This window comes from Macrotis lagotis, chromosome 5 (assembly GCF_037893015.1).
Source record: "Macrotis lagotis isolate mMagLag1 chromosome 5, bilby.v1.9.chrom.fasta, whole genome shotgun sequence".
Taxonomy (NCBI): domain Eukaryota; kingdom Metazoa; phylum Chordata; class Mammalia; order Peramelemorphia; family Peramelidae; genus Macrotis; species Macrotis lagotis.
The window spans coordinates 271,471,990-271,498,663 of NC_133662.1; the positions used below are offsets into that span (position 1 = coordinate 271,471,990).

The following is a 26,674-nucleotide window of genomic DNA, read 5'->3' on the forward strand; positions in this document are numbered from 1 at the left end:
AGTATTTCCTACAGTTACTTTATAAGATTTTTGACATTCATTTAAAAAAATTTGGGGTTCCAAATTCTCTCCCTTCCTCTTTGAGAAGGCATTTAACTATAGATTATATGTGTTCGTTATGCAAAATAGATTTCCATTTTAGCTATATTACAAGACCCTTCCCTTTATCCAATAAAAAGAAGAAAAATAGTAGCCTTTGGTCTGCATTCTTCCTCCATGGCTTCTTTCTCCAGGGGAGCGTTGTACATTTTTCCACATGAGGCTTTTGGAATGGTCTTGGATCACAGCATCGTTGAGTGGCTGAGTTGTTTATAGCAGCTTTCAGTAGCATTCTCCCGGTTCTCCTGGTTCTGCTCTCTTCGCTTTGCCTCAGTTGGCCCTGTCCTCATTGGTTTTGGAATTTGTTTTCAGGCGTCTGCAGCCCTGGCTCGGAAGAAAGGGAAAGGCTTGCATAAAGACGTGCTCATCTTTTGGCACAAGAAAAAGATTAGTGAGTTGATTCTGACCTTTTCTGTTGGATAGCATGCTGGGGTGGGTGGTTGTTCTGTAGCACCTATGGTTTGTTGCTGGTAACAAGGTGGGGTGACCTAGAGGGTGGCTCCCTTTAGTGTCCAGTGATGAGGAGCCTATAGGCAGGGCCAACCTCTGGCTTCTTATGTGACCTGCAGGTTGTGTCCTCATCACCCAGGTGTCCCTTTGTTCCCCATGATAATGTCTGATTCCTGGGGAGCCTCACTTCCCTTGAAATTTCCTGACCTAAGGTGCTTTTCTGCAGGTCCCAGCAAGAAGGACTTTTCACCAAAGGAGAAAAATTTAAGTGAGGGGGAAGCCAGTCAGAGCTGTGAAGAACTGTCTTTTCAGCCCTCCCCGCTGCGCAAACCCCTCCTGAGAGCTGCAGCTGGCGGCAGTGGCAGCCTCCTGAGTAAGAGGTAGGTGAGGGGTTGGCTCTTGCAAGCCAGGTAGGGACCACTTGTGTGCTTGCCTTGGCCATGTGGCAGGACCCCAGGAGGCAGCCCGAGGCGATGGCTTGGGAGTTATGGAGGTTGTTTTGAGGTGCCGGCTTTGTCCAGTCAGGCTTCAGAACTTCCAGAGTTCCATGAAATAAAAGCAAATGTACTTTAATGCCTTATGTGGGAGTCCCACCCAACAGATTTCACGGGATGTTATGTTCCCTGAGGTAACAGATTCTGGATTCAAGAGCCAGGCCTGGGGACTCTGCTTTCCTGCCTTCTAAGTGGGGGAGTGTTGGCTGATGCAACTACTGAAGTTTCCAGGGCTCAGGAAACTTCCTTTCTAAAGGGTCATCAGATGTGATCATAAGAATAACTAAGGTTTTTGTGACGCTCTTCTACCAGTGGAATAAAAAGTTAAAACTCTTCTTCCAAATTCCTTCTTTGGCCATGTCCACAACATGTCTGGCCCAGCCTGTCTCTTTGCTCCCTCTCCCTCCATCCAGAGAAACTGAGGGCTTTGGAATTGAGGGTGGGTGGACTGGACTCCAAACATTCTTAAGGCTTTCGTCACTTTATAAATTGCTTTCTTGTTCTACTCACTCTACTGTCATCTCCTTCAAGTTAAGAGAGAGCTTGTATGCGTGCCAGGGATGGTGAATTGTAGATCTAAGCTGCCTGCGTCCGGTTCAAACAACACAGAACAATGGTGGGAGTCCCATCCTGAGCCTTTCCATTTCAGTCGGTGACAAGCTGCCTCACGGCTTTACTTAATGGATAGGAAGAGGAAAAGCAGGGAGGGCCTTAACAGTGCTTCCTGTTATGGGGCCAGATTGCTCCCCCGAAGAGAGCCTTCTAGATCCTGGGGTCACATCCAAGCCTCATGGAGGCCCTTGAGTAGGACTTGGTGGATGGGGATGAATGGACACCATCCCAAGAAACCAAACAGAGCTTGGAGGAAGAGCAAAGGGGCAGTTTGCCCCCAGCTTTCACCCAGGAACTGCACAGGGAGGACAGGCAGCCAGGGGTGCCATCTGTATCGGGGAGAGCACTTAGCTGTTTGTGTCTGGAAGTCACAAACCTTGATGCAGAGCAGACCAGGAAAGTCTTGAGTCAGCTCTGGGATCCAGCCAAGCACCTTTTTCTTTTTTTGCAGTTCTCCCATTAAGAAATCGAGCCTTACCAAGACTCTGCAATTTGAAGGAGAGGTCTTTGATTCTGGGTCCGAGATCCCAAGCTCAGACAACCCGGGACTGGCAACAATTACCCTCAGCAACTTAATGGGGACGGTGGCTGAGACGTCAGAGGACAAATACCGCCTCCTTGACCAGAGAGACAAGATCATGAGGCAAGGTAAGCTTTGGGGTTGGGGCATGAGGAGGTACCCTGCTGTCTCAACTTTGATGCAATCTGCAGTGTTGCTTGAGCTAAGTGGTCCATTCTCTGGGTACTTTGTTGAGGCCTGCAAGAGTAGTGGTTCGCATCGTGTCTCTTGGCTCCAGGGACTTCTGAGTGTTCCTTGGGGTGGCCTATGCAGCTCGCAAGGGGAGAGTCCTTGAGTCAGGGAATCTTTAATGTTTGTCTCAGTCTGTCCGGCCAGTAGCCTTATGGCTTCAGAAGGGCTTCCTTGGTAGGGAGGTGAGCAGGCATCTGCTCCCTGAGCTCTGGCAGAGCGCCAGGACTCTGTGCAGAAAGAAAAATAGAAACCCAGTGAGCTGGTGTCCTCTTTGTCATGAGCTGCCCAGGAAATAGCCAGTGTAGGCTTTCTGCAAGTCAAATGGGGAAGAAGGCAGGGACCATCTTTGACTGATCAAATACAGCAGAAATGAGTTCTAGTTCTCTTCTAAGAGTTATTTTCTATGTATTAGTGAGACCATCCTAAATCTCCTCAGCTGAGGGTACCACACCCTGAACACCAGGCCTGGATTCAGGAAACCCTATGTTCAAATTCAGCCAGGTGACCCTGGGCTTGTCTCCTCACTTCACCTCTGTCTGCTTCTGGTTCTGGGGGGGGTGTATTAAGGGATAATATTGTTGTGAGTACCCAGCACAGAATGGATGTGAGATAAGTTCTTCATGCCTTCTTTCCCTGCCCTTCCCTGCTTGCCAAGGGAACAAGGACTTGTATGGTACAGCCTGGGGCTGTCCTCGTTCCCCCTTTTGAGAGGCTTTTCAGCTGATGTTACCAAGGCCCAGAGGTCTTCTACTGGGGCTCAGTAACTTGTACTCACCTTTCCTCCTTCCCAGCCACCCTGGGGTCTGTGCCCGGTCCAGGCTCTCCAAGGATGGGGGATGTTTTGTTGGTGTCCTCATTCCTTCTCTCCTGCATCATCTAGCTCGTGTCAAAAGAACGGATCTGGATAAAGCAAAAGCCTTTGTTGGGACGTGCCCAGACATGTGTCCCGAGAAAGAGCGCTACATGAGAGAAACCAGGAACCAGCTGAGTTCTTTTGAAGTGATCCCTGGAACTGATCAGGTAGGGCTCTGGCTACCTTTGTTTTCACTGACTGACAATTTCTCTGGGTGTCCTTTCCCCATGTGGTCTTTCTCTGACTCTGAGGGTCTCGCTTTGATTTGAACTGTGACCTCCTTAGCACAGTATTTACTGTGAAGCCTGCACGTCCCATGGGATTGTCCTTCACATTGGCCCTGGGTGTGAGGGGTCCTCAAACTGCCCACTGACTGCTCAGGCACCCACTTTATCATTGGCATTCTGCTATGGGCTGGGGACACTCATGCTGATCTTCACATCATGCTTTGAGGAATTTTGTTTCCAGAAAGCCTGGGATTCCATTATCGGCAGCTATACGTAGCATCCTCAGAAGGCTGTATGGGTATTAAAAGCTATATTTTTGGGGGGTGGAAGCTTGCTGTCATTAAAAGACCTCCCCAGTTTCTTGGTGTAACCCAGCTCACTTGCTTACTCCTCTCTAGTACTGAGCCCATTTCTACGTCTGGCTACTCATGTTGTCTGTTGCAGCATGCCCCTAGTGATTTATACTTATTATATCTAAGTATATATATGGCTACAAGTCACATTGGACATAAGGAGAGCCCAACCTGCAGGTGGCCTAGTGGCAATGGAAAGATGCCCAACGAGCCGAGTAGGTTGTGGCCTGTGGCCAGCATGAGCTGTCCCCAGGCAGTGCTTTCAGGCATCCTCAGAGGCTTGAACCCCTGCTGAAGGAGCTGGGTAGGCTTCATGGCATTGCAGAGACTCGACAGACGTACAGCTGGAGTACACCAGGGCTCCCTGTGAAACGCTCCAGATCCAGGCAGAGGCATGCTACATGATCTAGATCTTGGATCAAGGAAAGAAGATAGGGCTGGGAAGGTATTGGATCCATGAGAAGGTCACTTGTCAGTAAAATCCTAGACATCCCTATGCCTAGGTCATCCTGGGTTCAACAAAGGCAGCAGCAGAATAGTGGACAGTTGCCCGGACTGACCGATGTAGGAAGACAATTCTTTGGCCTTTGTGCTAAGAGTGAAGTATGGGTGTTCTGAGGGGAGTTTTGGGGAGATGAAAATGCAGTGCAGGGCTTTACAGGGGTGCCCAACTCCTCCCTAGCATGAGGCCCTATACGGACCCATTGGCAGGTGAGCCAAGGTCCCTGTGCTTTGCGAATGGTGGCCTAACATGTGTTTGGATGCCCTGCTGATGGCCATTGCCATCCACTGTCGTCCTCTCTTGAGTCTTTCTGGGTGACTGACTGTCCTGAGGGGCTGCCGGGAGGAGCTGGGGTGTTGATCAGGGTGTTCTCTGTTGATGCTACTCTGCAGGGCTCTTCCTTGACATTGGGCCATTGAATCAGGAAATTACTGTTCACAAGGGAAACAACATGGCAGAGCAGTCAGCTCTTTATTCCCTGGGCCTCAGTTTCCTTGTCTGTGAGATGGGGAGAAGAGTTGGACTTTCCAGCTCTGTACCCAGGATTCTGTGAGCCTATGATATTTTTTTTGTTTTTTTTCAAGGCAATAGGGTTAAGTGAATTGTCCAGGTTACACAATTAGGGAATTATTAAGTGTCTGAAGCCGGATTTGAACTCCGGTCTTCCTGACTCCAGGGTTGTTGCTGTCTGTGTTTTTTTTTTCCATTTTATTTTATTTTATTTTTTATTTATTTTTTATTCTAATTTTGTACAAATTTTTTTTACATTAATAAAATATTCTTGTTTACAAGTAAACAAAATACCCCTCCTCCCCCATGAATACAGATAGACTTGCTTGGGCAAAAAAGGTAAAGGGGAGAGAAAAAAATTAAAATAAAAAAAATAATAGTAATAATTGTAGGTATGGCCAGGTGGCACAATGGACGAGCACCAGCCCTGGAGCCACGATCACCCAAGTCCATATCCAGCCCCATAGACCCAACAATCACCCAGCCGTGTGACATGCATGCCACCGGATCCCCACTGCCCTGCAAAAACCAAAAAAAAAAGAAAGAAAAAAAAGACCCAAAATAAAATAAAATAGTAATAATAGTAGGGGTGGCTGGGTGGCAGACAGAGCATTGGCCCTTGAGCTAGGAGCACCTGGGTTCAAATCCGGCCCCACCCAAAGATCACCCTGCTATGTGGCCCCAGGCTGGCCATCCAGCCCCACTTGCCCTGCACCCTCCCCCAAACAATAACAATAAAAAATATGCTTGAGTCTTTGTTCCAACACCAACAACTCTGTCGCGGGTGGATCACATTCTTTATGATAAGTCCATCACAAAAGTTATTTCCTTATTTTTCTACCATTGCCATTGCTGATCGCAACTCCCTCCTTTCGTATTTCTCCACTACCATGTACTCTATTTTCTCTCTCCTTTCACTGTGACTCTGCTGTAGGGTCGCTGAGTGGTGCAGCAGACAGATCCCTGGTCCTGGGACCAAGAGGCCCTGAGCCCCCATACCACCCCTTAGGCCCAGAATCCACCTGGCCCTGTGGTCCTGGGCAGGCCTTCCAATCCCAGCCCCTTGCAAGAAGTAAGAAAGAAAATGTGTTATATCTGACCTCTCTCCCCCCATGGTCCATCCTCTCCTCCTTTATTCACATCCCCCCCCCCTTCCCCCTGTCCCCCCTCCTTCTTACTCCAGATGTCTATACCCCATTGAGTATATTTGCTGTTTCCTCTCCTAGCCATCTCTGATGAGAGCAAAGGTCCCCTCATTCCCCCGTGCCTCCCCACTTCCATATCATTGCAATAGCTCATTGTAATAAAAAAAAATCTTATGTGAAATATCTTGGACTATTCCCCCCCTCCTTTTTCTTTCTCCCATTCCATTTCCCTTTTTTTCTATTGACTCCATTTTTACACCATATTTTATCTTCGAATTCAGCTTTCTCCTGTGCTTCAACTATAAAAGCTCTTTCTACCTGCTCTATTAACTGAAATGGTTCATATGAGTATTATCAGTGTCATTTTTCTATGCAGGAATACATGCAGTTCAGCCTCATTAAGTCCCTCATATTTCCCCCCTCTCCTCCAATCTCCATGCTTCACCTGAGTCCTGAGTTTGAAGATCAAACCTTCTGTTCAGCTCTGGCCATTCCAACAGGAACATTTGAAATTCCCCTGGTTCATTGAAAGTCCATCTTTTTCCCTGGAAGAGGACATTCAGCCTTGCTGGGTAGTTCATTCTTGGCTGCATTCTAAGCTCTTTTGCCTTCCGGTATATTGTATTCCAAGCCCTACGAGCTTCCAATGTAGTTGCTGCTAAGTCCTGTGTGATCCTGACTACAGCTCCACGATATTTGAACTGTGTCCTTCTGGCTGCTTGTAATATTTTCTCTTTGACTTGGGAGTTCTGGAACTTGTCTATAATATTCCTGGGGGTTGGATTTTTGGGATCTCTTTCTCGGGGGGATCGGTGGATTCTGTCCATTTCTATTTTGCCCTCTGCTTCTAGAATATCAGGGCAGTTTTCCTGTAGAAATTCTTTGAAAATGATGTCAAGGCTCTTTTCCTGATCATGACTTTCAGGTATTCCAATAATTTTTAAATTATCTTTCCTAAGTCTGTTTTCCATATCAGTTGTTTTTTCAATGAGATATTTCACATTTTCTTCTAATTTTTCATATTTTTGCTTTTGAAGTATTGATTCCTGATTTCTGGTAAATTCATCAATCTCCCTGAATTCTATTCTTTGTCTGAAGGATTTGTTCTCCTCAGAGAGTTTTCTTATCTCTTTTTCCATCTGGCCAATTTTGCTTCTTAAAGCATTCTTCTCAATAACTTTTTGAACTGTTTTATCCATTTGACCTAAGCTGGTTTTTAGCATGCTATTTTCTTCATCACTTTTTTGGATTTCCTTGACTAAGCTGCTGACTTCATTTTCATGTTTTTCCTTCGTCTTTCTCCTTTCTTTTCTCAGTTTTTCTTCCAACTCCCTCATTTGATTTTCAAAGTCTTTTTTGAGCTCTGTCATAGCCTGAGCCCAATTTCTGTTTTTCTTGGAGTCTTTAGATGCAGGAGCTTGTGCTTCCTTATCTTCAGACTGAGTATTTTGATCCTTCTTGGGCTCATTTGCAAAATATTTCTCAATAGTCTTCCTTTTGTTTCTCTGCTTGCTCATTTTCCCAGCCTGGGCCTGGTTTTGGGGTGCTTCCTGAGCTTTTGGGCCACTCCCACAAAGGTCTCAGTGTGTGAGGCTCTGTCCTCCCTCCTGGTCTGTGAATGACCATAAGCACCTCCCTCTGCCACGGGGCTGAGGTGGGGGGGTGGCCCTGCTGTTCTATGGGGGGGCCTAGACTGCGATCTGGATCTGAATGTGGTCAGAGCCCCAGAGTCCTGTTCCAGAGGCAGAGGACAGAGCTCTGCAGTCTCTCTCTCTCTTCACTCCCCTCCCTCAGTTCAGTGGGCTCATGCCCTGGGGGCTCCTGCTTACCAGCTCCACCTGCTTCTGTTTCCTGGATCAGGGCTGGGGAAAGACCAAGCTGCTGCTCCCTGTGTGCCCCGAGGGCTGGGCTCCACGTGTTCGCTCTGGCAGAGGTCCCCCGCTGTTCTCCCACTTTGTGCCCGGGGTGCAGCCCAGGAGACTACTCCCCCGCTGCTGTGAGTCTCGGCTCCCAGCACCCTGGGGCTGCCTCCGGGAGGCTGAAGTTCTTTCGCTCTGGTGGGCCACCCCTCTGGTGGGCCGCCCCTCCGACCCCGGGGACCAGAGCCTTTCTGCTCTTTTCCAGGTTACCTTGAGTAGGAGAACTGCCTCACTGGGTCCCTTTGTGGGTTCTGTCTCTCGAAAGTTTAGTTAGAGTCCTTAGCTGATGAATTTTATCAGAGAGCTCCTAAGACTCGATCCCTTCTTGTCGCCATCTTGGCTCTGCCCCCTGCTGTCTGTGTTTTAAACAAAACTTGTTATATCATTTAATTAGAAAATCAGAGTGCTCCTTCCAAGAAGTAGACAAATTAGGTAGGTGTAAAGGCTGTCATTAGGAGAATGTATGATGGGAAAAGAAGGCGGGTCATCCCCAGCAGAGGTGAAGGATGACAGGGGCAGTTTCCATGCCCCCTGAGTAGAGGAGCATGTAGGAGGTCCTCAATGTGTTACCCAGGATGGGTAGACAGACCCCCATGGACTGGACTCCTAGATCGACAAGGCCTTCTGTCTGCTCCTAACCCTTGTGCAGGAGATATATGGGGTAAAGTCTTGAGTATACAGGCTTTCCAGGAGAAGCAGAAGTCACACACATGTTCACCAACAGAAGGTTTTTTTATCTTCTCAGGTAGACCATGCAGCGGCTATCAAAGAGTACAGTCGATCCTCAGCTGACCAGGAGGAGCCCCTGCCCCATGAACTTCGTCCCTCGGGGGTACTCAGCATGACTATGGATTACCTTGTTACCCAGATCATGGACCAGAGGGAAGGGAGCTCACGTGACTGGTACGACTTTGTGTGGAACAGGACTCGTGGAATAAGGAAGGTATGATCTGAGCCTCCTTTTGAGAACCATAAGCTGGAAGCAGAAGCCTGGGAGGGTGGCAGCTCACATTTGTCCAGCAGAGCCTGGCTTGCTGGTGGTAGGCTTGCCCAACAGGGCTAGCCCTAGGTGACAGACACTGGGAGACTTGTCCCCATTTTACAGACAAGAATAATGAGTGGCAGGTGAAGTCTCTTCAGGTCAGACGTGCAGGAAGTGCAGTCCTGCAGGACCTTGGAAAGCACTCCAGGAGGGTGAGGTGCCACTCTCAAAGCAATGACCAAGTCACAAGAGTCATTTTAAACACAACCAAATCTCACAAGGGGAGAGAGAGAGAGAGAGAGAGAGAGAGAGAGAGAGAGAGAGAGAGTGAGAGTGTGTGTGTGTTTGTGTGTGTGTGTATGTGTTTGTGTGTCTGTCTGTCAGACCACCATTCAAAAGATACAGTGAGTTTGTCACAGCCAGGATGATCCTGACCCTCAAGATGCTCTCACTGCCTCGTTTTGTCTGACTCTGTTCTTGTTGGGCAGGACATCACTCAGCAGCACCTCTGTGACCCCCTGACGGTGTCGCTGATTGAAAAGTGCACCCGATTCCACATCCACTGTGCCCATTCACTGTGTGAAGAGCCCATGTCCTCCTTCGATGCCAAGATCAACAATGAGAACATGACCAAGTGTCTGCAGAGCCTTAAGGAGATGTACCAGGATCTGGCCAACAAGGGTGTCCTCTGCGCCAGTGAAGCAGAATTCCGTGGCTACAATGTTCTGCTCAATCTCAACAAGGGTGACATCCTGAGGCAAGTGCTCCCTTGGAGAAGAGAGGTGATGACACCAGAGCATGGGGGTGGTAAGGCAGGAGACAGTGGGAACTGGGCACTGTCCTCCAGAAGCATCCTGGCTACCAGTGTGTGTGTGTGTGTGTGTGTGTGTGTGTGTGTGTGTATGTGTGTGTGTGTATGGGTGAGCAACAGCTAGGAGCAAGAGGCCACTTGGGCATCCCAGGATTTCTGGAGCCCAGCCTGGCCATTGATTTCTGTCTCTGGGGCAGCAGCAGCAACTGTGGCTGCAGGGCTGGGCAGGGCAGCTCAGCTCAGGGAGGGTCTGCTCCAGGATAGCAGAAATGGGCCTAGAATCTCAGACTTGGGAGACCAGTCATCCAAGGGAGCAAATCCCCATTCGGATGAATGCAAGTGGATGCTCATACATTGGCCAGGCTGAGGTGTTGGTCAATGTACTGGCACTTTTTGGTGCTTGTGTTCCCAAAGAATTGTCATTCTCTGGTGGCTCTTTCCCTCCCCTTTCCTTTTTAGCTGTTTTGTCATAGCTAGGTCCGGGAGGAAGCAGAAACTTCTGGGAAAGATGGAGGGGAGAGTCCTGTGAGCCTCTCCCTTCCCTCAAGAATCATTTTCTGGTTGTATCCCCAGAGAGGTGCAGCAATTCCGGCCTGATGTCCGAAACTCCCCAGAGGTGAAGTTTGCAGTCCAGGCCTTTGCGGCCCTGAATAGCAACAACTTTGTCAGGTTCTTTAAGCTGGTCCGGTCCGCCTCCTACCTGAATGCCTGCCTCCTGCACTGCTACTTCAATCAGGTGGGTGGGTGGCCTGAGGACACCTGGCTGTGTCTGCTTTGGGTTGCAGGATGAAAAAGGGGGTTCTCTGTGGGCCTGGGGAGCATCTCCTTTGCTTTCCCACTCACTTCTGGGAAACCTTGGGCAAGACCCATTCTCTGGGCCTCGGTTTCTCCATCTGTGTGATGAAGAGTTGGGTCAGACTAGAGGTGTCAAACTCACATTAAAATGTAATTGGGGGAAAAAATGTAATGGGGGGGCAGCTAAGTGGTGCAGTGGATAGAGCACCGGCCCTGGAGTCAGGAGTACCTGAGTTCAAATCCGACCTCAGACGCTTAATAATTACCTAGCTGTGTGGCCTTGGGCAAGTCACTTAACCCCATTGCCTTGAAAAATCTAAAAAAAAAATGTAATTGGGAAATGTTTAAAATAAAAGTGCAGTACAGCCTAGATGTCAACTTGTGGGTTTTTAGGGAGTCAGGTGCTGCAATGGAGAGAGCACTGGGCCTCTGGGTAATCCTGGGCTTCCCCTCTGCTTGCTTCAGTTTCCTTATCTGTAAGGTCGGGGCACCTAATAACAATTGCCATCCAGGGTCTTTGTGAGAATCCAGTGGGGGAGGTAATTGTAGCGGGCTGACTCATGATCAGCCTTCTGGTGCTGATGGGCATTTTATTAACTGTTGGTATTTTAAGGCAGTATTCAGGTTTCTGTTTGAGTTTGCCCCCCTGAGCTAGCCTTTCCTCAGGTCTCTTCTGACCCTTTGATTCCGGGATTCATGGTGGTGCTGTCCAGTGACACAACCTTGGAGGGATCTGGGAAAACAACAGGAGAATCTTAGGCCCAGAAGACATGGGCCCCAGAAAGCCAGCCCCTTCCCCAGCACCCCAAGTGCTGTCCTGGGATGTTCCTTGGTTTGGGTCATGGAGTTCTACGGCAGAGCATCGTTCACTTGAGTTTTTCTAGGGGGAGTGGGCAGCACGTTCTGCTTAAAAGGTCATCTCCCAGCTTTCTTGGGTAGTCAGATATTTAGCTCTAAAAATAATCTCCTGGACAGTTTCCCGACCACCAGCTCCCTGAGAAGCCTCCACTGGATGGAGAGAACTCTGTTTCTGGAGTTCATTTTGGGGTCAGGAGGGGTGTGTCAGCTGCCTTTTCTAATTTCTCAAAGCAAAAAACTCCCTCACTCCATTGCTCTTTGGGAATGAATGAATGGTTTAAGAAGGAGGTGAGTGATTTTTCATGACCTTCAGCCCAAAGGGTGGTATCTAGGGTCCATTTGCTCTCTTTTGTGAGACTTGCTCCCATCAATACACATGGCTCAGGCTTTGTCCCTGAGGTGAAGGTGGTGATGAGTAGAAGGAACCCCCTTCATTTAAGGTGATAGAGGCCATGAGGCTGGGAGCCTTGGCTTTGAAGCCGTCCCGGTTGCCCCCCTGGGGCTGTGGGGACTCTACTGTGACAGGCGACGTTTCTCTTCTAGATCCGCAAAGATGCGCTACGGGCTCTCAACGTGGCTTACACAGTGAGCACTCAGAGGTCCACCAGCTTCCCCTTGGATAACTTGGTGTCCATGTTACTGTTTAGAGATGCTGAGGAGGCGATCGACTTCTTGAGTTCCTATGGCCTCAGTGTGTCTGATGGGTGAGAACTCCCCATGACCTACCCTTGCCTTTAGTTAGCAGTGCCTTTTCCACTATTGGCGGAGAGCTGCTCCATCAGAGCCTTTGTCCATGGGCTTGGTAGCCCAGCACCCCCTTTTCCTCATTAGTCGCCTGCCTGCTTCTACCACAGCCAGAGCAGGGAACGACTTCCCCTTAGATGGGTGACCTCTCTCCTGCTCCCTCCAATACCTTGCAGTGGCTGAGAGGTGACTTAGGCTTCTCAAATGCCTTTCCAGTGGGGTTGGAACTTGGGGGGGTGCTCCAGGTAGAGACCCACTGAAGGGACAGCCTCACCAGGAATAGAGAGACTTGCTAGCAGCTTGGCCCCACAAGATGCCTACTTTGGAACAGCCTAAGTCAGAGATTGGGTTGAGGTCTGTGTGGATGAACCCTTGATGGGTGCAGGTAGGAGAGCCCTTGTCAAAATGAGATGTTCTCAGGACCACATTTGTTCTTGGGTGATGTCACCAAAATGAAGGCCCAGGATTGCTGGGCCCCATGCAGTCAGCTGAATGGTACCTCTTCTTGTTTCCTAAGAGGACTACCTGTACACAAGAGTCTCCAGATCCATGAGTTAAAGAAGGAATGCAGGGACAGATGAACCCGGCCATCTTCTGGTGGTTTTGATTTCCTTTTTTTTTTGTTTTGGGGACAGCTGTGTGGAGTTGAATCGTTCTGCATTCTTGGAACCTGAGGGCTTGTTCAAGGCAAAGAAATGCACTTTTATCACCAAAAAACTCACTGTCTCGGTTGGAGAAGTGGTGAATGGGGGGCCGTTGCCTTCCATCCCTTGTCATGTCCCAGTGTGTAGCTTCAACACGCAGAACAAATATGTGGGAGAGAGTATGGCCCATGAGACTGCTCTGAGTGGACTGAAGCCCAGTGTGGAGAGTGTAGGTGAGTGAAGGAGGGGCCCGTCTCATCCCACTTCCACCTTTTATGGATGGGGCATGGAGGTCTTGGCCAGCACAGGGAGAAGGGGCAGAGCTGAGGCTGGGCTCTGGAAGCACAGGCCCTTTAGTTCCCTAGAGCAGCTTCTAAAAGCTGGGGGTCTTGGCTTGGTGCTTAGCTGCTGGTGAGGTGGACTTTGGAAATGCGGATCTTGGAGGCCCTGTGGGTGCAGCTGGCCTGCTTGGTTTCCTAAAGAAGTTGGGTGGGAGTTCTCTGCTCCCCCTTCCCCTGGGTTCTCCATGCTCCCTCCTGCTCAGTGTTGAGGGTTCCATTCACTCCTTCCACAGGTGGGAGGGTAGAAGAAGGCAGCACTGGGGTAGAAGTGCTGGCGCTCCGTGTCCCGCTGCAGCCCTTGCTCGTCACCCCTGCTCAACCACCGCAGGCTCAATCGATGCAGATTCAGGCTGCTGGGCTGCCACCGGCACTCATGACCTCAGCACCCATCCCGTCGTTGGCTGCCCCGTCATCTCTCTTCCAGCCCATCGGGCAGCCTGAGCCACCTCCCAAGCCTCGACCCAGTTACACTGACATGGTATGGATGGAGGACCATCTGACCTTTCCTTCTTGGCAGGTAGTGGTTTGGGGCCAGGGGTCCAGGTGTGTCAGAGGGTGAGATCTCTCTAAAGGAGGGGAGCTGAGCTGTCACCTAATAGAGAAACCTGACCTTTAAGACACTCAGTCACTTGATCTGCCGGCTGTTGTTAGGTGCTTTCTGTGATGTAGCAGGAGCCCCCTGAGAGCAGGAACTGCTTGAGCCTTTCTTTGGGTCTCGGCACCTTTTGGGCCTTGTCACGGGTGCCTGCTGCCTGGGAATACCACCAAGGTACAGAAAACACGGCCCCACCCTTCGACATTCAGGAGATAGCTCCACGCTATGATGAGTCTGTGGAAAGCAGCCTTAGCTGGGGTGGGTGCCCAGGGGTGGCTGTGAAGGGGCCTCGGGGGCAGTCTGGACAGAGGTTCAGAGAAGGGAGCGCTGAGGGGAGAAGATGGAAGAAAGGACTTCAAAATGCCACATGGAGGATGCTGGTTCTGGAAAAGCAGAGTGTCTCCATGTGACCTCTCATGTGGAACTGCCCAGAGACCTGTCATGAACCCACAGTGAGCCGAGTGTGAAGAAAGGGGGCTATTTAATTTCTCTTTGCACTAGGATATCGTGGGGGTTGTTGAAGACCTTGTCCAGGACGTCCTCAGAGACTGCTGTGAAGAAATCGGCAGGGCCGGGGCCGCCTACACGGCTGCAGCCTTAGGGTACGCTCCCTGGCTCTCAGGGAGGGGCCTGGGTCTTCCTCTCCCTCCTCTTTTGGGAGCTGCCTCCCCCAAAGGACAGCAGCCCCATCATTGTGGTTCTCCTGGCCCTGAGTCTCTGAGGTGGAGGGAACCAGCTTTGGGGTTCTGTCACTCTGAGGGGATTGGTTTAGGGAGTGGCTGGGGGCTCCAACTCCTGGGCTCTCTGTGGTGGCACAGGCAGTGCTTGGCGATTAAGGGCTGATGACTGGATCCATTTGTCTTGGTCTAGGGTTTCCAAGATAGCCACAGAGGAGCTCTTGGCTGGGGTGACAGTGGATGTTTTGAAGCAGGTCGCTACTGAGGAAGTGAACAGAGAAAGAGAAAGAATTAAGGCAGAAGAGAAGAGAGCTGAAGAGCAAAGGTAATACTGTCTCACACTGGTGGCGTCAAGGCAATGCCCCCTGGGTGCTGGGAGGGAAGACCTCAGAGCACATTGGCTCAGGGTTTTTCAGGGACCCCTTGGGGCTCTCTTGCTCTCTTTTCCTTCTGGTAGACGGAGACGGGAGAGAGAGCGCCTACTGGCCCAGCTGAGCCAGGTCCTGGCGGCCGAGCTGGTGGACCTCGTGGTCGCTGAATGTGTGTGTCAAGTCACTTCCCAGGAGCTGAAGTGAGTGAAAGCTGCCGCAGGGCAGACCGGTGGAGAAGGATGAGGCCAGGTCTTTTCCGTGGTTCTCTTTGCTGTTATCTCACCATCCCAACAAAAGCCAGTCTCTCCAGCTGGCCACAAGTTTGTTCTTGAGCTTGGTGTCCACTTTTGCCTCCTTCACTCGGCCTCTGTTCAGGGGTGAGGTTGACCCTATGGCCACTGAAATCTCCTGGTTCTGCCTCTAGGGCACTCTGCTAGGGTAGAGGGTCTTTGGGGCATCTCTTCCTGGTGTGTGGCTGAGCCGAGGGAGGGCTGGACAAGGGCGCTGTAGGACCAGCCCCAGGGGTGTATGAGGCAGAAAAGTGCTTACTTCATTGAGTTCAGTGAGAAAGGATGGATTGCTTCTGGGAGTTTCAGGGTGTGGATTTGTGCATTCCTTGGCCTTGGGAGCTCCTAGGGAAGGAGCTCCCCCCACCACGGGTGCTCACCCACCTGGCAGCAGCCAGAAGCTCCACATCTGCCATTTCTCTAACTACCACCCTCCCCTGCCTTGCTTTATCCAAGAGTTCTAGGCACATCTTTATTTCCAACCACTCGGGGAGAAAGTCTGTCCTTGACATTTCTGTCGCCTTGCCATGAGTGGAAGGTGGGGAGAGGGGTTCCTTTGGGCTTCAGCAGCCCTTACAGTGTAAGTCAGCACTGCAGGGAGGATGCTCCTTATTTGACAAATGGGGAAACTGAGGCCCTGAGTGGACACCTTCTCTTTTACCCAGCTGGGAAGTAGCTGTCTTGAGCTCACTGGACAGGAGGAAGGAGTTCTGGAGTGTATTTGGATAGCCAATCAGTCGCTAAGCAATGTTGTTTAGACAATTTTCAATTTATCCCAGCCTCATTTAAAAACAGACTTCTGAATGGAAGCTATTTTCATTTGAATTTGAGGAAGAAGTAGCATATTTTCTTTTCCTGTAAGATAATTGGGAGCTGTTGAAATAATGGACATCTTTTTTTTTCTTTAACTGAACTAAAAAGAGATAGGTAAAAGCACAGACTTCTGGGAGGCTAAAAGAGCATCCATTTTGCAAAACTTTGAGCTCTGTTCTTTAGCACTGGACCCTCAAGGAACTCTCGTGCTTTCACCCCTTATTAAATCTTTTTACCATTATAAGTTCAAAGACCGAGAATTGTCGAATGAAGAGTGTCTTGGAGACAATCTGGCTTAAACTTCACATTTTTCAGATGAAGACACTGAGGCCATAGCTTGGATAGTGACTTATCAGGCCAGGTCAGGGGACAGAATTCTCTTTAGGGTTTTTATGCTTACATTTTGTCTTGTGTGGGTTGTCTTAGTCATCTTCCCCTCATAGCCTTTATGGAGGTATGAAAAACTGAGGTTCAACAGATATTCATGGGATTGAAGAGAGGAGGAGACACAGTTAAAACCCAGGCAGTGTAGTGGTTAGCACTCTGTTTTGGGGGGAAGTGCACCCCGCTGCTTTTGACACTTCCTAGCTGAGGGCCAGAGACAAGGCCGGTGGCCTCTGCACCTGGCACCCCTCAGTGGGGTGAGGGTCACAGCAGATGCTTGATAACAGGAAATCTCCAATATGAGGATGGAGTGCTCTGTGAGCAGTTATGTTATTTGTCCTTTTTTTTTTAGTTTTGCTTTTTTTTTGCAAGGCCACCTAGCTAGGTAATTATTAAGTGTCTGAGACCGGATTTGAACCCAGGAAATCCTGACTCCAGGGCCGGTGCTTTATCCACTATGCCACCTAGCCGCCCTGTCCTTCATTCTTGAAGAAGACCATGTCATCAGGGAGGTGCTGCCATGATAGGCACATGAATCAGATTTCAGGGAAGGGGACTGGACTAGATCAGCAGCCTCACTTTCTTCTCTGAAGCCATCTGGGTCCCGCGACCAGATAGGAATCAGGCCCTGGATGTGGGGCAGTCAGGGTTACGTGACTTGCCCAAGGTCACACAGCTAGTCAGTGACAAGTGTCTGAGGCTGGATTTGAACTCCCATCCTCCTGACTCCCAAGGCCAGTGCTCTCCCTAGCTGCCCCTGAGCACAGTTATATGTGTTCCATATATAAGAGATGCCCAGGGGTGACTGCTCTTGACCCAGGGGAGGACCTTGAGGGAGGAGAACAAATGGCTTGAACTTCAGAAGGGTTCCTGGGGGTGACCCTAGGCAATGTCCTGTGAACTGTTGTCCTGGAAATTTGGGATCAGGCAGACCTGTCTGTCTGAGGGGCCTCTTGTGTCTAAGGGACCTCAGGGAACACTCACTTCATTGGAAGTTTCGGTGAGATTCTGTTGGTCAGAAACAAGTAGGTGCTGTCACCCTTTTGTCTGAAGATCCCATTTTCCTTGGGATCCTTGGGAATTGAGAAGCCGGGGCCCACCGTTCTTTTTGTGAGCTTGCCACAACTCTGTTTCCTGGACAAAATAGAAATCTTGTGGCTTCCCCTGGAAGGAGCTTTTGGGTTTGTTTTCTATTTCTGAAATCTGTGGGGGGAACTCTTCCTGAGTATGGACACTCTCCCCTGAGGATTGCTCCGGGCTCAACTCAGAGGAAGTCTCTCTGCCTCTGTCATTTTCCAGGAGTGCAGTGGAGACAGAGAGGAGGGCCTGTGTGGCCCGTTGCTCTGAAGACGTCTGGGAGCGTCTCATGGACTTGTTCTTAGAAGAAGAGATTTTTCAGAGTGCCCGTGAGACTCTGCAGGAGCTTCAGTGCTTTTGTAAATACCTACAGCGGTGAGTGAACAGCTCCCCAATGCCGTCTGGCCGCTTCTGCCCTCCAGTCCATCAGAAGGCGGGTAGCATGCTGCCTCAGTGGTCCCCGGAATTATCCTGGGTCCCTTCACTCTGCATCACATCATGGGGGGCCTTTGAGAATTCTTATCTATTTGGAGTCATTGCCTTTATTCCTTCGGTAGGAGATCTTTAGCCGAGAGACTTGCTGACAAGATTTTTCCCAATTTAAATGTTTCCCTTCAGATTTTTAGCGGCATTGAATGTTTGCAAAAGCTTTTCTGTTTTATGCAGACCAGTTTGATTTGTCCCTTTTGTCTCCTGTGGTCTTTGCTACCTTTTGCTTCTTCTGTCTTCCCATCTGTTCTGCTGACTGGTGTCTAATGTGACGTTTTTAGATCTGAGTCTAGACCTAGCCTCCATTGGGAGTAAGTAGATAGTGCCTGGGAGATGCCAGTCTGGACCTCCTTTCTGTCGGACTGCTTTCCAGGTTTCCTAACAGTTTGGCATCAGTGGTGAGTCCTTACCCCAGGAGCTGATGATCTTGGGCTTATTGGAAACATCATGCAACTAGACTGGACTCCTTCCTTTGTTACTTTTTCATTATTTAGAAAGCATTGCCTTTTTTCTCCTCCAAATGAGTTTTGTTGGTTTTTACTAGATACATAAAGGAACTCTTTGGTGACTTCACGTGACACTGAACATATATAATGTAAGGAGTAGTATTTTTGGCCCCACATGAGCAAGCTACAGGCCTCTGATTACATAGAGCTCTCTTTATTTCTGGACAGTATTTTGTAGTTCATTCATTTGGTCACTGGCCTTTTCAGTATAGGGAGGTTTTCAGATATTCTTTTTCTGCCTATTCCTGTTGGATTGTTAGGAATATATTGAAAGTCCAATGATGATCTGGGTGGTCTATTTCTATCCTTTTATATCATTGGACTTAGTAGTAAATTGTTTCGATTAACTTTTAGTCTTCTATGCTTCTTCAAGTAAACCATCGTATCTGTAAAAAGTGATTATTCACTCTCCCCAGGTTTATTCCCTCCATTTCTTTTTCCTATTTCATTGCTATAGCACTGCTAGCATTTTTAGGGTTACATCAAAGGATGGTGGTGCTGGTGGGCAATCCTTACCTTCTTTGATCCTACTGGGAAGACCTTTCTAGCTTGTTAGCTTGGGTTAATCAGTTGATGCTATTTACTGGATTAATATTGGACTCATCATTTATTCTGGTGGTTTTTAATATTTTATCATGTTTTGGGCTTTGTCAGAAGCTTCTACTCCATGTATTGCCATAATCATATACATAAAAATGTTTTTTTGTTGTGAGTACAATGTGTTTTTCTTGTTCCCTGTTGGTTATCTCAGAACCCTTGGCCTTTCTCTCCCTCTTCATACTCTGCCAGCTCTTTGTGAGTTCTTTGGTTGATGTTCACACTCCTCCTGGGAGGTGTGTGGTCATTTGTTCCCCTACAAATGAGCCCTCACTTTCTCTCAAGGCTCCCCACTTTCTTAGCTACTCTCAAGGGGTCACCATGTACATTTTTTCAGACTTGCCAACTTAGTCACCAGAGGTGGATGTTTTTGCTTTTTTTTCTTTTTAGCTTTTTGCAAGGCAAATGGGGTTAAGTGGCTTGCCCAAGGCCACACAGCTAGATAATTATTAAGTGTCTGAGACCGGATTTGAACCCAGGTACTCCTGACTCCAGGGCTGGTGCTTTATCTACTACGCCACCCAGCCACCCCCATGTTTTTGCTTTTAAGGTGGAGGGAAGCTGTCGCAGCCCGGAAAAAGCTGAAGAGACAGATGAGAGCGTTCCCTGCGGCCCCTTGTGTGGATCTCAGCAACAGGTTGCAGGCCTTGTCCCCCAGTGCCGAGTGTCCGATTGCTAAAGAGAACCTGGCCAAGGGAGTCCTGAATCTCGGTCATGCAGGAAAACTGGGAGTTTCCTGCACCAGGTATGGGGGTGGTGTACATTTTAATTTCTCATCTTCACCTACCCTGTAGGATCTCTGTTAGGCCTAGGAAACTTCCAGCAGCCCTTCTTTTGAGTTAGGTCCATTCTCTCCTTCCTCCTTCTCCCCCAATCTTCACCCCCCCCCAACTTTAAAAATATTTCAAACAAAATTAGTTTGTGCTTTGAGCATATTCTTTTAGGTGACTTGTAGCTGATGCATTTGGAAGGGAGAGTTGGGAAGTGAGTCTTCATGCTCTCTTTGGTGAGAACCCTAGCACAGGAAAGTGGCACAGGCTTCCTTTTGTCCATCAGTGCCCCTGTCTCATCTTTGTGGGGGTGGTCCTCCCTCTGGCACTGAAGATGGCATTCCCACCCCTCAGCCCAGCCAGCAGCTCTTGCTTAGCTTTCTAAGCCACCTTCTCTAGGGAGTCTGTCCAGAACCTCAGGGCAACCCTGGCTGATCCACCCTTTCAGCCTCCTGCCCTCCCTCCCATGCTTTGTCTTTGTCTCTTTCTACTGCACTTAGCTCCTGCAGACTCTTGATAACTGTTTCCTTACTGGCTGATGGAGGAGTCCTGCCCGTTGTCAATTCCTATAATTTGTAGATTGACTGGATCATTGAAAGATTATTGATTTTTGCTTGAGGGTTGTGGGAAACATGTGATCCAAGCCATTCTTTGTCTGGTTTTTTTTTAACATCTTGACCCAACTTGTTGTCCCTCCTAGAGAGTGACCAGCTAAGATGCAAACTAATGGAGCAGCCCAACAGGCTCTTGGTCCTAATAGGTGTTCTTCATCCATTTGGTCTTTCCTGTGTGGATTGTTAGGCTAAAGACTTTTGAGTGAGGATAAGCCCCCTTCATTTCAGAGGCTTTGCCGTGTTTGGGAACCTGATATGTAGGCATGGGGAGTCTGCAGCAGTTCTGGGGGCTCCCTTTTTTTTTTTTAGTTTTTGCAAGGCAGTCGGGTTAAGTGGCTTGCCCAAGGCCACACAGCTAGGTAATTATTAAGTGTCTGAGGTCAGATTTGAACTCAGGCACTCCTGACTCCAGGGCTGGTGCTCTATCCATTGCGCCACCTAGCTGCCCCATGGGGGCTCCCTTTCAAATCATCTATGGGCCAGCCAATCTCTATAACAGTAGCAAGTGAACATCTTCCTGTTTTGTGTCATGCTTGTGATTGATGATCACAACTTCATTGAATATCTGTGTCTCATGACTTGTATCAGTGCTTTGTATCTGTGGCAACAGACACCTTGTTGGGGAAGAACCTTGAGGACTATGATTCTTTCTCTTGGATTAAAAACCTTTTTTTAATCTTCCAATAATAAAGTGGGGAGGGGTTCTTTATATAATCTCTCTGCCTTATGACTGATTGCATGACTCAGAGATCATTGGGGGCTGCTGTGCTCAGTCTCTTCTCCTTCCAGATTTCCACCTGGAGACCTGTAGATCATCCTCCTAAAGATTATCAGTCATGACAAGCTGACATTTGACCCCTGCTAGGGTCACCTACTCTGCCATTTTTTAATTGTTTGGTGTCCGTCCCTCTCCAGTGATACTCTACCAGGAACATTTGACCTCATCCAACCGTTTTCCCCATCTTTGTCTGGAGCCATGAAGTTAAGACTCTCCAGAGCACCTTTGCTGTCTGAGGGAGAAAGTCATTGGGGAGAGAGAGAGGGTGACAGCTCTGCCAATGTTATCCATTTGTGGAACTGACTCCAGGCCCAACTCCAGACCACCACTGCCTATCCTCCCTGAGAGTGAACCTCTTTCTTGGCAGGGTGGTCTTGGACTGTGAGGGACCCTCCCTGGGGGAAAGGTGGAAAGGCTGGTGGAGTAGAAAAAAGAAGTTCAGCAGTCCTGTGGCCTAAGCCTCAGTTTCTTGTTCTGCAAAATGAGAGGTTGAACTAGATGGTTTCTCAATTCTATTCCACTTCTAACTTGATGATTATGTGTTCTAAAGGTAAATACAGATAGATGCACACATGTGACTCAATATTAGATATATCCCACATGGAAGCCTGCGTCTACATTGAATTATCTAGCTCTCTATGTAGGCTTTTATTCATCTTAAGTGGGGTTTGCATAAAGAGAAAGGATAAATGGGGGAATCCAGGGTTGTGTGTGGTTCCAACCTTTGGATCTTGGATTTCATGTGGAGCCCTCCAGAGCAGGGTAATCGGAGGCCAAGAATTTGGATCAGTACAGAAGACCTTGACCCTGAATGTGCTGGATTTAAGTGAATTGTATTTTCTAGTGCAAAGGAGAAGGGGAGGGGGGGCAGAGAAATCACAGGACAGGATTGTGGAAAGTTGTTTTTTCCCTTTATTTTTAGTTATTTGATTTCTTTGTATTCCAAAATAATTTCAAAGTAACCATTGATTTTCTGGTTCGAACACCTCACCTTGAAGGAATTGGATATTCTGTAAACAGAGCTTCCTACCTCCATATGAAAAGGGCAACTTGAGAACTTGGGAGACTCCAGAGGACCTGGGTTCCCCCAGGCTGTGTTCACAAGGGGCCTGGGAAGGGCATTGATGGGTCACTGATGGTTGGCGATTGGGAGGAGCTGCCCAGGATGAGGGGGCATAGCTAGCTTTTGTACCTGCCTCTAATTCCTCTCTTCCTCCTCCTCTTCTTGGAGGGGGCAGCGAGTGTAGTTTACACAGGATGAGAAAGGTCCCCTCCCCTGCTGCCAGTGCCAGCCCTTACTGACATGAGGCACCCTAGGCTGGGTCTACCCACATCTCATGGCAGCCTGACACCGAGATTTGCTTCTCTTTCATTCTTAGGTTACGATGGATGAGAAACAAGACGATACATCAAATGAAGGTTCAATATTTCTACCAGCAATTACTCAGGTTCGTTATTGGGGTTAAAGGTTCCTTATATATTGGGAGAGGACTGGTTGATTGGTTTTGATCCGGGCTCTCCTTCTCAGTGAAGCTGTGTGGACTCCTCTGGACCTGCCGGCCCTTATCGCCGAGCATTACCCTGGGCAGAGGGAGCAGGTCTTCTGGAAGCTGGTGTTGGTGTTGCCCGACAGCGAAGAGCCAGCCTCTGGCTATTCCAGCAGGTGAGCCCTCATGCCCCAGGCCTTCCCAGCCTGTGAGCCAGTGTGCAGTTAGGTTAGCGCTAGTCACTCACTCTGGCTTGGGCCTCCCTGGGTCTTTGGATGCCCTTTGGCCTTGGGGCCTTTCCATGGGTGGACGTGACCTCTGAAGACCACACCTCTGAGCTCTGAAGGTTTTCTGCTGACTCGGCTGACTGACCCCAGATGGGAAAGTGACTTGGCTCTTGGGAAGGATGTGCCGGAGGAGTCCTCCTCCCTTTGGGTAGTCAGTCTGTGGAGGTACGCCTGGGTCTGGGGCTCCTCCTCCTCACTGTTGGGCTTTTGTCTTCATAGGATTCTAGCCAATTGGCTGAAAGTCAAGTTTATGGGCTATGAGGATTTACAAGATGGTGCCTGTTGTGCCTCCGAGGGGATCCAGACGCTGACCCTGTTGAATGCTTGTGGCTCTAAAGGGAATCGGACCATCTGGGTCCATGTGTGCATCAAGGTGGGTGTGGGAAGGCCAAGTGGTGGCCTGGGCCTGAGTCAGCAAGTGGCCTCATACTGGCCTTTTGTTGGGTCAGGAATGGTGCTGGTTATTGAGGCTGTGAGGCATCCTCTGTTTGTCTGGGGTCTCGGAGGGCTCTACAGCAAGGGTGGCCTTGTCATTGCCCATTTTGCATAAGACACGTACAGCCCAGATAAGGGAATGCAGGACATAGTGGACACCTGTGGGGTTCCCTCCCCTTCTTTGGCAGCTCATGATGTTGTTGAAGATCATGGGACTGTGGGGGGCATCTTCCAGTGTGGAAGCTCTCTCTCTGCGGGAGCTTGTTGGTGCCTCAGCTGGTTGGGCCTGAGGCATCTGAGACACCAGAGGTAGCATGGCTGGTAGGACCAGAATCTGATCCTTCCTGCCTCAGGGCCAGCTCTGTGGAGCCTCTTGGCAGCAACACCTGGGCAGAGTTGAGGCTCCAGGTCAAGTGACCCACCCAGAGTCCCAGCACCTGACCTGAAAGGGCGAGAGAGTGGGAGCCTGCAGAGAAGCCAGGCTTCATGCCCAGCTGCCTCCTCCACCTGTGGTGAAGTCCACCTGACTGTCCTTGACTTCTGACCTTGCAGCTCTCGGGACTCCATGAAGTGGGAGCTGTGGAGTTTTCACCAGGAAGCCCATGGTGACCGAGTGAAGCATGACCTGACTTGTGGTGGCCAGAGAGGCCAAGCTTAGTGGGTGGTCAGCTTGCTAGTGACAAGCTCATGCTGTGGGACTGGCAAGGCAACTTAGATGTTGAGGGGATGGACAGCCTGCTAGGTTGGGGTTCTGACTGGTCTCAGACTTAAACTCCTGTGGGAACCTGGGCAGGTTGCTTCACCTCTTGCTCAGCCTCAGTTTCCTCATCTGTGAAATGGGCAGAATCACAGCATCTTCCTCCCAGCCTGGTGGTGAGGCCCCAAGGAGACCACCCACTTTGCAGACCCCTTGATGCAATGTAAATGGCAGAAAATGTCATCTCCTTCAAGTTTGGGCTCCAGCCTCTTATGCTTTGAGAGTGCACTCTTGTCAGCAGTGCACGCTCCCTGACCTGGTTCTGCTGTCGCTGTCTTCCCACAGGTGGCCCATGGCCTGTTGAGCGACTCAGCCCTTGATGCCATTGAGACTCAGAAGGACCTTCTGGGCACCAGCGGCCTCCTCTTCCTACTGCCTGCCCCAGGGAAGAATGTCGCGGAGACCGAGGAGGACACATATTGGCTCTCGGCTTTGTTGCAGCTCAAACAGCTCCTGCAGGCAAAACCCTTCCACCCCCTAGTGCCCCTGGTGGTCCTTGTGCCTGGCCAGGATGGGGCCAACATGAGTGAAGTGGAGGAAGGTATGTGTGGGGCTCATGGCTGGGGAGGACTGACTCTCCTGCTTCCTAGTGTGGTCCTTGTTGTTCCCTGGGAGGTGGGACTGACTAGACCAGCTCTTTAGCCTTGTGTCCGGAAAGGTCCCTGCCACACCTGCTCCCCTTGCTTTGGTTTGTGTCCTCTTTATTTTCAGAGAACTCTCCTCTCCTTCCTTCACCCAGAGGGGCCTTTTCCTATAACCAACAGTAAGAAAGAAAAGGGACAAAAGACAGTCTGGCCAAACTTGACCGATGGTGCACGTGGTGACCCCGGCCCTAGTCCTCCTCCTCCACATAGAAGGGAGGGAGAAAGGTGTCCCTGGCTCTTCTCTCAGACCCAGCGTGGTCGCTGAGATCCCCATGCAAGTTTTATTGTCCTCTCCCTCTCCATTCTTCTCCAGAGTCATCAGCCTTCCCTCGATTCCATCTCTGAAGGGTTGCCGACCCCGGGCCAGGCTGGAGATCCACAGAGAGGCCGAGGGCCGTCCCTGATCTCGGTGGCTCCCCACTACATGTTCCACAGACTTGTTAGATGGTGTTCAAGGGGGCAGCCTGCAGGGATACCTCCACCATGTCTTCTTCCCTTCCCCTCTCAGGCCTCACATGCACGGCGAGCTGCTGTTGGGCTTGGTGTTGGCTCAGTGGCCAGCAGTAGACCCAGAGGTCTCCCTGAGGCCTGGGAACAGAAGGCTAGTGTAGGCAGGGGTAGGTTGGTACACACTGATGTGTGGGCCACATCAAGCACCAGTGTGTCTCCGAGCCACATGTATGCTTTTCTCCAAGGTCTGATGCTCCAGGACTTGGTTTCCTCCAAGCTCATTTCTGACTACATCATTGTGGAGATCCCTGCTGCAGTCAATGACCTCCAGGGCACCACCAGGGTAAGAGGCCCAGCTTGAGCTGGGTGTGGGGGTGATTTGGAGCTAGTTAGAATCCTCTGTAGCCTTATTCTTTTGTCTAGAGTTGCCCCAACCATTAAGAGAGTCCTGGTGGTGGTGGGGGTGGGGTTTGGAACTCGGGGCTCTGCCCGTTCTGGGATGGTGGCATGGGTGAGAATCTCGCCGGCTTCTGCTGGTATATTAAGTTTTCCTGAGGGAGGCCCGTGGGGCCAGCCTGGCGAGTGGGGCCAGATTTGGTGCCAGTGCCATGGACCGTTCCCCTTGCTCTACACTCGCATCTCACCCACCTATTGCCTGCCTTTGGCTCCAGGTGTCCCAGGCCGTGAAGTGGCTGGTCTCTCGCTGCCCCAGCACCCTGGAGCTCTGCTGCCAGACTCTGCCACAGTACATCGAGGATGGCGTCAGCCATGAGTTCAGTGACCGCTTCTTCTATGATCGGAAGGAGCGGCGTGTGGCCGGCCTAGCCTCTCAGGAGCCCGGCGCTATCATTGAGCTCTTTAACAGTGTGCTGCAGTTCCTGGCCGACGCAGCCTCCTCTGAGCAGCTGTGCCACCTGTCCTGGCCCATCACGGAGTTTGCAGAGTCAGGGGGCAACAAGGTGCTTCCTCACCTGCAGTGGAATGCGCCTAGCCACCTGGCCTGGCTGAAGAAGGCAGTGCTCTCCTTCCAGCTGCCCCACATGGACCTCCCCCCACAGGGCGGTAGGTGACTTGCCCCTGCCCCAGCAGGCCAAAGGGTATCAAGGGTGGGAAAAGCCCTTGTCGCTGGCAGCAGCTTCATGAATGTAGGAGTGGCACTCCCTCCACTGCTGCAGATTGCACCTGTTCATCCATGGAGAGCTGTTGGGGGCCACATGGCCAGTAGGACTCAGAGACAAGACTTGAACCCAGCTCCTGCTGGCTCTAGCATCCTTGGGCTAGAAAGGAGGTCCCTATGTCCCTTCCAGGGACTCCTGGGGCATGCGTAGGCTATCAGGTGTGGTTGAGACACCACCTCTCCCTCATCCCGTGGGACTTCCGCATCTGAGGGCATTGCCTCCTTTCCTCTAAGTCTTAGGCTGGATGATCATTGGGGCCCAGGGGCTTCTCCAGCCAAGGAGCACATTGGTGCAGGGAGACCCTTGGGCTGCAGGGGTACCTGAGTGCTTTTCAGGACTGGGGAGCCATGTGACGCTGGCAGCAGTCCTTAGTGATTGCTCTGGCCAT

General features: G+C 50.2%; 1 protein-coding gene across 1 annotated transcript in view; it reads left to right on the top strand.

Moving 5' to 3' along the window:
- Positions 1–26,674, top strand: part of MCM3AP (minichromosome maintenance complex component 3 associated protein) — a 34,859-nt gene that overhangs the window by 4,337 nt on the left and 3,848 nt on the right. Inside the window, exons 4-24 of the mRNA XM_074189889.1 lie at positions 412–490; positions 776–929; positions 2,107–2,303; positions 3,287–3,426; positions 8,661–8,858; positions 9,386–9,658; positions 10,286–10,444; positions 11,905–12,065; positions 12,741–12,982; positions 13,324–13,568; positions 14,187–14,287; positions 14,556–14,687; positions 14,820–14,933; positions 17,517–17,669; positions 19,437–19,631; positions 22,428–22,496; positions 22,577–22,711; positions 23,042–23,195; positions 24,300–24,555; positions 25,354–25,451; positions 25,780–26,170. Of these exons, the coding sequence (XP_074045990.1) occupies positions 412–490; positions 776–929; positions 2,107–2,303; positions 3,287–3,426; positions 8,661–8,858; positions 9,386–9,658; positions 10,286–10,444; positions 11,905–12,065; positions 12,741–12,982; positions 13,324–13,568; positions 14,187–14,287; positions 14,556–14,687; positions 14,820–14,933; positions 17,517–17,669; positions 19,437–19,631; positions 22,428–22,496; positions 22,577–22,711; positions 23,042–23,195; positions 24,300–24,555; positions 25,354–25,451; positions 25,780–26,170 (3,646 nt within the window). The remainder of the gene's footprint in view (positions 1–411; positions 491–775; positions 930–2,106; positions 2,304–3,286; positions 3,427–8,660; positions 8,859–9,385; positions 9,659–10,285; positions 10,445–11,904; positions 12,066–12,740; positions 12,983–13,323; positions 13,569–14,186; positions 14,288–14,555; positions 14,688–14,819; positions 14,934–17,516; positions 17,670–19,436; positions 19,632–22,427; positions 22,497–22,576; positions 22,712–23,041; positions 23,196–24,299; positions 24,556–25,353; positions 25,452–25,779; positions 26,171–26,674) is intronic.